Genomic DNA, 13,204 nt, shown 5'->3' with positions numbered 1-13,204 from the left:
CATTTTTTTGATATATATATATAAATTTTATTGTATTCGTCTGAAATAGGAAAGTCGTATACACCTCAGAATGCTTGAGGGTGAGTAACCATGGGGTAATTTTCAATTTTGGGTGAACTATCCCTTTAAGTGAACACGTACTTCCAGTGTATTCTAACGGCCGTGATGCTCTGCTCCCGATTTGGCTTTATATTAAAACACAGCCTTCTTGTCCTCTTGAGGGAAGGCAAAGCCACTTCTGATATTTGGACGAAAATTTTACTAGTCATTAGTTTCTTTATGAAATATTCTATCCCACCGCCTAGAGAGCTGCGGGAACCCTCCACTTCAAACAGACGCGTTTCATTTTCACAAAAAGCAGCACATGCGCACGCACTTGCATTACAGCACTCCGTCCCACCACGACCTTAAGTAAACACACTGAATTATGATTTTATACAAATGAGACAGTATTCAATGTAATTCAATCAAAATCTAATAAGGAAACGGTTCCTGGTTGTTGTGAAGAGGTCAGATTTCTTGGTGAGGGTAGAGATGGAGGTTTAGGTGAAGCATGACCACAACATTTTTTAGCGTATTTCCCTCCACACTGACTTCCAAATATTAAGAGTTCAACTGGTAAGTGTGTGTGTGGTGACAAAACCCCTCGTTAGCTGTGAAAAATAGTCTTGATCAAATAACAGATCCACAAGATGTTTGCTTAAATACTGTATGTTCATTCAGATCTATTTTTTCTCTTATTTAAGATCTCAGGTAGCTATAGTCATTTTTAAAAACCGAAGTATGGCTGGATAAAGGGCTGAGACGGTGCGGTTGAGAACGGTCTGCACTTTTGAGCTGACAGGGCAGGAAGACAGACGCTAGAGCACTAATTCTCATCCCAATGACTTAAACATGTCCTCTGTCCTCAACTCACCATCCCATAAATTCCTGTCCTTCAGTCAAACACGCAACATTTGTTTAATGATGTTAGTTAGGCATGTCCTACTAGTCATCAACCTCAGAGAGAGAAACAGAGAGAGACAAAGATGGATGAATGGGGGAAGTAAAAAAGAAGGGTAGCGGTTGTAACATCTGCAGTGCTTGGGTTTAAAAAGGCCTTATTTATTTTTAGTGATCAGAGTCGTATACTCAGAAGACAATGATTCTCATTTAGAGTCTTTTGGTTTATAGTCTGTTGAAGTAAACTGCACTTAGCCATACATGATAGACTCAACACAGGAGAATCGAGTTTGACAAATGCGGAGCCACAGGAAATCAGCTGTAATCAAGCTCAATATTGATTCAAACATTCAAATATTCAGTTCCGTTTCGTCTCCTACTTCACATATTTAAATACTGTAGAAAACTACAAATGTGATTTCTTACATTGTGTGAGCAGAGATATTCCACTGGGTAGCTGGTTTTCATCACTAATGTTTTGGGTGGAAATAATAGAACTTAAAAGGTTAGTTCACCCAAAAATGTTGTTGTTAATTACTCACCCGTAAGACATTCGTTCTTCTTCAAAACACAGATAGTCCATGTGACAGCAGTGGTTCAACCTTAAAGTTATGAAGCTACGAGGTACTTTTTTTTACATGCAAAAAGTAAAAAAAAGACTTTATTCAACAATTTCTTCTCTTTCATGTCATTATTTTTGTTTTCTTTGCGTACAAAACATTAGGGTACAACATTAGGGTTTAACCACTGATGTCACATGGACTATTTTAACGATGTCCTTACAACCTTTCTAGCCCATTTGAACATTTCAGTTGCGTTGCTTTCTACACAGGATCAGAAAGCTCTGGGATTTCATCAAAAATATCTTAATTTGTGTTCTGAAGATGAACGAAGGTCTTATGGATTTGGAACGACATGAGGTTGAGAAATTAATGACATATTTTTGTTTTTGGATGAACTAACTCTTTCACTGTAATAACTACTGTCTTCAGAACCAATTATATGGTTTAAATTATTATTTAAAGTGGAAAAATACATTATTAATGCATTTACTGTCTCTATTTGGAAATATTGAGAATATTAAAACTATAAGTCCTGTTTTAAATTCAGTCTTCCACATATTCAGTAGCTCATAGAAACAAATTCATTTAAAATGTAAGCACTAGACAACAAACTGCACAATTTCTTTGCATTTGATAGCACTGTCCCATGACATATTAACTAGTGTGCACAGATTTTGATTGATTGGCAAAAATTATTTTCACAAAAAGCTAAAAATGAATATTTAATACAATTTTGGACTCACCCACCTGTATGTAAAAACTGTAATAAATTTTAGGGCTGGCCTCGACGAGGTCGTAAGAAAGTGCATCCTGCATGCTTGAATTATTTTAAAAAAGTGCAACGTTTTGTTGTTATTGTGAGTGCACACAAATAAATGTCTTTACAGATGCAAAAGATGTATTACTTTTTTTCTTTATGACCAGAAATGATGGAGTATTTTAAGAGCTAATGATCAAACTAACGCCTGTCATGCAGTAAGCGTGCTATGTTCAGCTTCCACACACCGCACCAACACTTTTACTAGGTTAACATTTCATTAAGTGCCAATGTAAAGTTGCTACTATTTACATATTTTAGATGATAAGCCATAATTGGATGTCTTGCCCGATGTACTGTATTACCACATAGACTAGCTGTTTAATGATCTGTCCGTCATGGACTGTGTGAGTTGGCAACTGTGATTCCTGGATTTTTTTTTTTCTGCAACTAAGCGACTAAATAATCTTCTCGTCGACAGACGGTTAGTCGACTATTAGGGGGCAGCCCTAATAAATTTAAGCTAAAAACTGTGAAATTCATTAAAAACGGCAGCTTTGGGGCAACATTCCTTTTGTTCCTACAGTAATTGTGGGACATATTTATAAAATGCAAAAAAAAAAGTTTGTTTTTTTGGAAGCTGCATTTAAAATTCACTACTTGAGATTAATAAATGGATTAATAAATGTTTTAGAAGTATTTTTCATTATTAATTCATGGTAACTAATGTAGTTAAAGGGATAGTTCACCCAAGAATGAAAATTCTGTCATTAATTATTCCGCCTCATGTCATTCAAGACCTCTGTTCATCTTCAGAATGCAAATTAAGATATTTTTGATAAGATTTGAGAGCTTTCTGACCCTGCATAGACAGCAACGCAACGGACACGTTCAAGGCCCACAATGTAGTAAGGACATGTTTAAAATAGTCCATACTTGTGCTTGCAAACAAGGTGCAGTGCATCTGGGTATTACGTCAGAATGTTATTTTTGTTTTCTTTGCAAGAAAAAGTATTCTCATAGCTTCAAAATTACTGTTGAACCACTGATGTCACATGGACTATTTTAATAATGTCCTTACTACCGTTCTAGGCCTTGAACATGTCAGTTGCGTTGCTTTCTATGCTGGGTTAGAAAGCTCTCGGATTTCATCAAAAATATCTCAATTTGCCTTCTGAAGATGAGCGAAGGTCTTACGGGTTTGGAACGATATGAGGATGCATAATTAATAACAGAGTTTTCATTTTTGGGTGAACTATTCCTTTAAGTATAACAGAGCCACTGAGAAAAACACATGTTACTCCATGTCGTAATGTCTACATTAACTGATTTTATTTTATGATTTTAAGACTTAGGATAGTTGACTCAACCTATCTACAGTAGGTTACCCTGACTAAAGTCAAGAATCAGGTTCAGATCAGGTAAAAATATCTCCTTAAATTAATAACTGCACATTTTCAGTTTTTACAGTGCTGCATTGACATTTGAGTCATTATATGACAAATTTCCACTGTTTGTTCCACAAGTTTGCGTAACTGTGTCTTTGCTTGTTTTGTTGTTGTGCGTTCATTATATCTGGTAGTGAAAGTACTGGACACTGGATTGATGCCGATAATATAAAACATGATTATTTTTAAAGATTACATTTTATGGGGCTGTCTGAGCTGCTGCTGTACTGTTGAGGTGGTCTCATTTTCCTCATACACGTTCCTACCTTTAACAGGCAAAATTAATGAGGACATTGAGAGGAGCCATCACCATATTTTTCAATAACAAATAATAACGCAAAATACTCCATCCCATCAGGGAGCTGCTGCACGTCAATTATGCACAAAATCATATTTACTCATAGGGACCTGCTACCGCATCCTTCCAAGTTCTCCAAGCACTGTGCCCATTCACGTCACTGTTGATTGAAATTTATGAGCGATTTTTCACATTAATGGAACTGTCTTTGTCTGAGTATGTTTTGTTGGTATTATTTTCTCTGCAAATTTGTGGTCTTCGTAAGGTCTGAATAACTATTGTGTCCATGAGCACGTGACACTATCTGAGAAAGAAAGAAGAAAATATGTTGAGGGCTTCTGCGTTAATCAGCAAGCAGTCTTCAATTACAGGGTTGCACAACCTTCTTAAACAAAAGTCACATCACCAGATGTGCCTGTTGCTCAGACGTGTGGACAACAGTACCTGCTGCATTCGTGAATGTGTTGTATTCATGCTCGAAACCACTTCAGAGAATGCAAACTGTGGAACATTTGGCATGTACACACATAGGAGAAGAAAGCGTTTATTGTTATTGTTAAATTAGATGCTGTGATGAGGAAATTGAGGGAAAAGGCTGAGACAAGGGTGAGCCAGGGTTGTAGACTCCACAAATTAATTAATTACATCTTTAGCGTTGGCTTAATGCTTCCTATTATTACAGAGCTGAAGTAAAATATAAATAAACACACATCGGGCATCACAGCTGATCCATTTATACTCATTGAACGGGTATAGGAACTCATTTGTCGCCCACTGCGGGTGAGACTGAAGATGTGGTCACTTTTTACCCATATTTAGCCTTGTCGTTGGCCAGCGCCAGGCGTCGAATGTTGGCCACACAGCTGGCCGCCGCCTCCTGCAGAATCTCATCCGTGGATCCGATCATGATGAGCAGAAGCTGCGAAGGAGAGAAGAACATGTCAGAAAAAGCACAAAATGATAACGCTGGCCAACATTCTCCTTTCATTAGACAGAACGAGAACCGCATAGCTACAATAACAGTCATTCAGCAAGGCCTCTTACAGCAGTTCTTTCCTGGGGCTTGAAGGAGACATCTAATCTGTTATTAAGCTATAAATGCAACTGTTTGCACACTGCAGATTTTTGCCAGAGGAGTTTACAGCTCTTGCGGCTGCCAAGGCCCGCTGCCTACTGGATGGCAGCAGCACTGCGCCGGCTCATTAACTCACATATCGGTGTGTTTGTGTGTTTAGTTACGTCCAGAGAGCGAGATAAGAGGTGGAAAGTGAGAATATGGCACAGAATTGATGTGTGAGTGAGTGTATTAGAGGAATTGTGTTTGTTACTGCAATGAATAGGTTGAGTAGTTGAACTTTTGGCCATGTACTAAACCACAGCATGGCTGCACCCTCCCACATATCAAAGGTCATATCAGATCCCTTTCACTGCAGCCTCATGTAACCCATTTCTTTTGATCCGTTTTCTCAACACCGGGCTCTCTGATTCTAAAAAAGACCATTTTCTGGAACTATATATTATAAACTTTGTACAATGAGAGTTGCTTATTATACTGTCACACAAAGTGAACCTAAGGGGTAGAGTTTGTGCCAATGCCACACTGTGGTTGAGTTATACAACATGGTATAATACAGTTGTCTTTTTGACGAGGGATGGAGAGAGACGAAAGATTAGTGGCGAGTTGTGTTCTTAAATCTAAATAAACACAAACTGCGGGCAAACACACTGGCACAATAGGCAGTCTAAATCTGTTTGGTATGTGTGTGTCCCTCACTGCAGTACCAACAGGAGGTCATTCATTGAGCTTCATTAGCTCTGTGCCAGCACATTTAGGCCAGAAGGTTTAATTTACCAAGCAGGCCATGGTCAAACCAAACTCTCAAGATCCATTTTTGACTGAATGCTTTTACAAAAATTAACATTGGTTTTACCACAAATAAAACCAAAATACTATAGTTAAACCACAATAACCACAAATTAACCATGGCTACACTAATCATAGTTTAACCATGGTATTTGTAGTAAAACTGTGGTTATACAAATGGTAATCAATAAGCCAAAAAACATGATTTCTACACTAAAAACCAAGGGTAATTTTTGTAAGGGTGTTTATGTTATATATTCAAATACATGAATGAATAATTTCATTAAAATGTCAGCTCAGTCTGTTTGCTTACTCAGCATTTCAAAATTCTGGCTGATGCTAATACTCTAAGTATTAGTAAGATTATGTAAGGTTCTTTTCGTGCTGTGGCCACACAAAAAAAAAAAAAACAATTTGTTGAGTCAACTTAAAATAATTTTTTACCCTGCTGCCTTAAAATAAGTTTAATCAACTTAAAATGGTAAAAAGGGACAACTTAAATATTTGAGTTGACTACACTAAAAATTTGGTTTGTTAAACTTAAAAGCTCGGTTTGTTACCTAGCTGCCTTAAAATTTTAAGTTGAATCAACTCAAATATCTAAGTTGTTATTTAGCACAACTAAACATTTCAAGTTGACTGAACTTTTTTGAGTTGACTGAACTTAAAATTTTAAGGCAGCCAGGTAACAAATTATTTTAAGTTGACTCAACAAATTGTTTTTTACAGTGAATGCCAACAACACAATTGATTTAAATGTAGGGCTCTGTGATTTCCGTGATGCAGAAAACGTGGACGGAATCGGGGAATCTAGTCATGAAAATGGAATTTACTGTATAACGCGGATGGTCTGTACACTTAAATTTTAAAATGTGATATTGACTAGTGTCTGTGAATATTAAGCTGCAAAAAGACTATTTAAATATGAATCCTGCATGTTCTCCGTGTCTCTGTGTGAATGAATGGTGCAAATGCACTCAATAGAGCCGTACATTTCCGTTTACTACACGCATATGAAAACGTGCATGACACCTGCAGTGTTATCAGCCTCTGCCGCTTCAATATAAGTGTGCGTGAACACATAAAAATAATCTCTAGAGCTGCTCTGAGTGTCACTTTATGAGCATTTGACCGTTTCTTTTGAGAAAAACTATCATCATATCATATGAAAACAGAAACTTGAAGGTCTTTACAGCAACCCGTCAAAATAAAAGTTTTTAAGTTTATTTGAAGAAACTGTGACAGAAATATATTACTTAATGTAATACAGTACTACTACTAATACAATTATTATTAAAACATTTTTTAAGGAATATTTGCCAGAAAAATTATTTACCAGAATTTTTTTTCAGAAGAATGTAAATACACAACACAGTATTTCTGAAAAATAAATAAATAAATAAAAGAATATTTTTTTTTATAAAACCAATTAATTAGAGATGCTTTTGAATACAAAATGTAATGAAGGCATTAAAATGGATTCCAGAAAATTAATTTCAAACAACAGAATTTGGTAAAAAATAAAACTGAATTTGAGGGAAAAAAAAAAAAAAAAAAATATATATATATATATACTTTCAATAAATTGTGGTTAAATTAAATAAAGTTTCATTATTTCAATTAATTAGACATGCTTTTTCATTAATATTTTTAATGGAACTAGAGTCTAGAAAAATTAAAATGCTACAAGTGAATTAAATGCTGCAAGTCAAGCAAGCACGAAATAACCATATTTGTTTATGGTTTTATATACAGTCAAACCCTAATTTTTTTATAAAAAGGTCTCACATTATCACAGTTTATTCGCTATAGTTTAGAAAATTGTCATAAAATATGACAAGAACTCAAGAGTTAAACCATGTCAGAACAAATTCATCTTGATAATGTCAGATAACTTTTATAGAAAGTAATGTAACAAAACATGGTCAGGTCAAAGGTTAAATAAGATTTTGGTCCCAAATTTGTATCAGTTTTACTGGTAGTATACTGTATGACGATTTTTTGTGTATAACATGTCACAGTTTACTTTATTTTGCTATTCTAATTTACATAAATGAAATATAGTGACACGCTAATAGCACACACTAGTAAAAAATATCAAAAATTATATTTTGTGTCTGAATAATGTTTGGTTTAACTGTATGTGTTATGGTTCCAATGCTTACCATATTTGATATGCTCTATGTGTGTGTGTTCATCAGTTATAAAGAGAATAAAATACCAAATTAAATCTGTTAATCATACAAAGGAAACTTAGATTAAACTGCTTGATTCATTTGTTTTACATCTAATTCATAATATCTTTTTGTACTTTTGGAAGTGCAAACATTTTAGTTGCATGAATTTTTAATAGATGAATGAGAGAATATATCTCTTTGTGTGCTAAAAATAAGCAAGGTCTCATGGGTTTGGAACAACATGAGGGTGAGTAAATGATGACAGAACTTTCTTTGAGTGAGACAATACCCAATTTCAACTGAAATCTTTAAAAAAATATCTCTAATATTGACTGGTATATAATGTACATTCTTAAAATCCTGTCAGTGCTTGTGGATTTAAGATCTATTCATAGCTTAGATGTGACTGTCAGTACAAAGGGTGTTAAGGCTAAGTTTGAACTCTGTTCATGTTATACACACATGCACCAAGTTTATATAGAAAACACTAAGCCAAGGCACAGAGAGGCAAGACATTCCCAAAATTCCCTGCTGCGAAGAATAAACAGATGGAAAAACTAATATTCTATCTGTGAGCTCCACCAGATTCCTGAACTGAACTGACATACAGTACACAAAAACAACAGCTCCGATAGCATCTCTTCTCTTCTAGAGTTTTTATTTGTTCAAATCGCTTCCAGGTTCTTCACATCGTTTCAGCAGTCTCTCTCCAGCACATGAATGTATCAGTTATCATGTTCAGCTGGATTTCAGATTTGCCAGTTTTAAAATAGATCTCAAAACACCTCGAAGAGGCGAACGGATGCAAACACGAGGCTGCAGCAACATGCCAGCACGTTCAGACAAGCTGCTTTTGTGAGCAGTCAGAGGATGCCCGCGACAGGGTCAGCCACCGTTTGCCAGAGCTCATAGAGTGTTATTCAGCCGTGGCCAAACAGGGGCTCCTAGGGCCTGGAGCGGAGCCTCAGATAAGCACTGCTCTCTGTCTACCCCTGCCCCTCTCAGCTCTCCCAGCTGGTTCCTGAACAGACTATAATAGCCCACTTGTTAAATACTCCCAAACCTCGGTAACATGATAACTTGCCTCATGTTTGAAAAATGAATGAGAGCCTCTAAGACTTTCTTCTGTCTTATGTGCCGCAGGAGCGGGAGGATCCTGACCTCCAGGAAGGTAGAGCGAAAACATGTTTTCCCAGGCTTCTCTTTCAGCACGAGCACATGTACATAACTTCTCACACATGTACGCACGCTTGCGCACACATGCCATGTCACGCATGTAGGTGTTGCGGTGTTAAGTGCGGCAGCGGTAAGCTGCCGTTTCCTGAGGAGAGGCTTTAAATCTCGGTAAAAGCCCCTGTCCACCCGCCTCTCCTTGTTCTCGGTCCTTTACTTCTTTACTACATATTCCAGTTTCCTTCTCCATTCATTGAACTACCACTACAACCCAGTTCTAATTGGCCTATTGAGTTGTTCTTGTGAGCTGCACAGAAAAACACAACACAATCAGTGTAATCTGATTCACGATACATGACGCATATGAATTAGTTCTTTTTAGTAAACCAAAAACATTCAATCCTTAATAATTGTCTCTCATGCATTTTTTGGTGAATCAAAAATCAAAAAGTGTGACTAGTTTAGTCTGGTCATCAAAACAAACTACTCTAATGAGCAGTTTCTATTAACTGTTCTAAAAGACAAGTTACCTGTTTGAATCAGTTTGAAAAAATATGTCAGTATCATTTCTATACTAGTATTGATATTTTGAATTAGCTTTTATTTTCATGTTTTCATTTTAGTATTAGTGTTGTAATTTATTGTTAGTCTATATATTTTTTTAATTATAAGTTTTAGTAATTTTAGTCAGGGTTGCCAGGTTTTCACAACAAAACCCACACAACTGCTAGTCAAAACTAGCTCAATAATGCTTCGAGGGGAGGGCGGCCAATAAAAATTATGTCTGGGGGTGGGGGGGGTTTTGGGTGTGGTGGTAAAATACACATTTTTGTCAGTGTTGGGGGCAACACGAGTTACGTAATATTATTACTTTTTCCAAGTAACTAGTAAAGTAATGCATTACTTTTTAATTGACAAGAAAATATCTGAGTTACTTTTTTTCAAATAAGTAACACCAGATACTCTTCTCCCCATTTATTGATTAAAAGCTTTCCTGTCCCCATGTTAAGAGAAATTGGGAGTAAGATGTTAGTTCTAGAATAAATGTGAACATGCATTAATTCATCTCATTCACAAAAAACAGATTCAGTATTCCTCAAAATGAATAAAAACAGTGAAATTCAACTCAGAATATGACGCAATCCTGCAATAATTAAATATGTTAAATAATACAAATATCCTTTATGCATTTAATCCCATTTTTATTTTATTAACCGATGTCTTTGCAACTAAGTAACGTAATTAGCTACTTTTTTAGAGAGTAACGCAATATTGTAATGCATTACTTTTAAAAGTAACTTTCTCGAACACTGGTTTTTGGCGGGGTTCCCCGGTATCGCTCTCATTCCAGGGACTAAATATAACATTATTGGGGTCGCTTCAACCCTCGGACCAGTGTTGGGGATAACGTACTACAAGTAATGTGAGTTACGTAATAATATTACTTTTTTTAAGTAACTAGTAAAGTAACGCATTACTCTTGAATTTCTAAGAAAATATCTGAGTTACTTTTTCGAATAAGTAACGCCAGTTGCTTTTTTCCCCATTTATTGATTGAAAAGTCTTCTGTCGGGAAATTGGGAGTAAACATGATGTTACTGTATTCTAGACTAAATGTAAACATGCATTAATTCATTTCACTCACATAAATATACTTTTCTTTCAGCCTGAAGTGAATTCATTTCACTTTTGGTGTAAAAGGGCTTTTAAATTAGAACCGTTTTATATTAAAAACAAAGAAGCAAGCCCTGCCCAGATTTAAAAAGTAACGCAAAAGTAACGTAATGCATTACTTTCCATAAAAAGTAACATAATTAGTTACTTTTTCAGGGAGTAACGCAAAATTGTAATGCATTACTTTTAAAAGTAACTTTCCCCAACACTGCCGCGGACATGAAAAACAACCCGCGGCAACAGTAAGCCCAATTCTGCTGGAAAACCGAGGACTTGGCAACGCTGATTTGGGTATAATTTCAGTTTTCCTTAATATATTTATATTTTATTTTATTTCAGCTTCATTTCAATTACTGAAAACAATTTTTTAGTTATCAGTAACAACACTGGTCTACAACATGACCTGTATAATTTACATATTAGCAGCAACAAAATGTACACAAAATAGATATTAGAATGGAAATTTAGCTAATTAAATTGGAATATCATTAATAGAATCATTGGAATGGAATTCAATTCAACCTGTTGCTCAAAACTGAATTAAACTGGGAAATCTGTATGAATACTTTTTATAAGAGGATATTTAAGCATATAAATATGCAATTTAAATATGCAATATTATCTAATCTTTCCTTTTTTTTTTTTTTTACTAGTTTCCATACTCTTTGTTTTATTTATTCCAGGCTCTCCCTCCTGTTTTTTTATTATTATGCCTCAATAAACATGCTAAGAAAAGCCTATTCATGTCATCTACACACATCTCTTAAACCTTTTCTACTCTCACACCTGAGATACCCTGCATTCCTCACCTCAGACGAAACAGAGGGTCAAGTCATGCTGTTTCAAGACATAAAACACTCCAAACTTCAGACACATGCTACAGTAGCCAGATCAGAGAGTTCAGCGAGAGAAAGAGAGACCGGAGAAAGACTGAATAGCCCGAGTGTGTATAAGGACGTCATCTGCTTGCCATATCCACACCAGCTTCAACCTGCTACACACAGACCATGACTAAAAGGAAACGTATGGAATATTTCTACAGGTCAAGACTAACTCTTGCTCTTTGTACATCTCTCCTTCATATTTTGCATATGTACGCACATGTGCACAAATACTGGTTTGTTTTGAACCCATAAACAAGAGAGAAAACAAAACCAACATCACAAAACGCTCACACATGACAAGGGCAGGTTCACAGCCCACAAAAAACACAGTTGTAAGCCGTACAAAACATACCAGGATCTGGCAACTTGCACCAGCTGGAATCCTCTCACACGAAAATGGCTGATAATTACCGTTCGTATTTTGTAATTTGTCTCGCAAAGGTATTTTTGCCTATGAAAGGAGTTCTTTAATAGAAAAATCTGGCTAAAGCTGTCTGCAAGGATTTATGGTTTCAACAAACAATCTGTAAAGCTGTGGCGGTGTGCTAGAGGGAAAAAGAGCTTTTGCTGAGCATCACACACAACGAGGCACATCCGAACGAAAGCTGTGAGATACTGAGCGTACATGTCAAATCAAACGGAGTGTGTGTTTAATTGCCACAGGCTACAGGACGTATCTTGCCCAAGTGGGCTGAACTCATACGTCTGTTTATGGAGGTGTAACGCTTGTAAAATCATAAAAGGCTTTTGTTTCAGACCCAAATAAAATGCTCTTTTATGAAATATTCAAATGGTATATTAAAAGTTGTTTTTTGAGTTTAAATTGTGTAAAAAAGTGTAACGGCAGAATTTGGAGAAGCTGGAGGGTGCAGAGACCATCTCTAATGTATTTTCCAGTGTAAAATACTTTCTTCTCAATGCTTAATTTCCTCTAAAGCTTGGGGGACTGAGTTCTACACCATTAAGAACGTCGAGCTGCATATTTACAGACAGAACATAAGTCTGAGAGGGCACAGCATGCAAAGCGCGAAAGGGAGAGAGAGCGGAGGAAATCATTACAGCTCTAAGCTGTTGGGTGTACAAGAGCTTCTGACTCTGAAATACGATTGCAATAATAGCAAGAGGCAGTCTTGAGTTTTACACCCCTTCATAAATTAAACTGCAGTGCAGACATAGCTCCCCGATAAACTGTCTCTCGGAACCCATTTACAATGCTAGGAAATATTGTTTTAACACATCTTCTGTCACAATAGCCTGTATATCATTTTAAATGACAGTTGCTTGTGGTTGTTCAGGTGGAGGCAGCAAATATGTCAGTGAGAACAAGTTAAAGAGGTAATGAGGGCGCAGTCGAAGGTTGGATGGTGCAACACATGCACAGACACTGAGCTGTCCAGTTTTTGTCATTGCTTGAACCGGGCAAA

General features: G+C 36.3%; 1 protein-coding gene across 1 annotated transcript in view; it reads right to left on the bottom strand.

Annotated features, from left to right (window-relative positions):
- Positions 1–4,520: 4,520 nt before the first annotated feature.
- Positions 4,521–13,204, bottom strand: part of odad2 (outer dynein arm docking complex subunit 2) — a 68,352-nt gene continuing 59,668 nt past the window's right edge. The window contains 1 exon segment of the mRNA XM_051123731.1: positions 4,521–4,927. Coding sequence (XP_050979688.1) covers positions 4,814–4,927 — 114 coding nt within the window. The 3' untranslated portion in view covers positions 4,521–4,813.

Source organism: Labeo rohita, chromosome 12 (assembly GCF_022985175.1).
Source record: "Labeo rohita strain BAU-BD-2019 chromosome 12, IGBB_LRoh.1.0, whole genome shotgun sequence".
In the NCBI taxonomy this organism is placed as follows: domain Eukaryota; kingdom Metazoa; phylum Chordata; class Actinopteri; order Cypriniformes; family Cyprinidae; genus Labeo; species Labeo rohita.
This window is presented reverse-complemented; position numbering and strand designations above follow the sequence as displayed.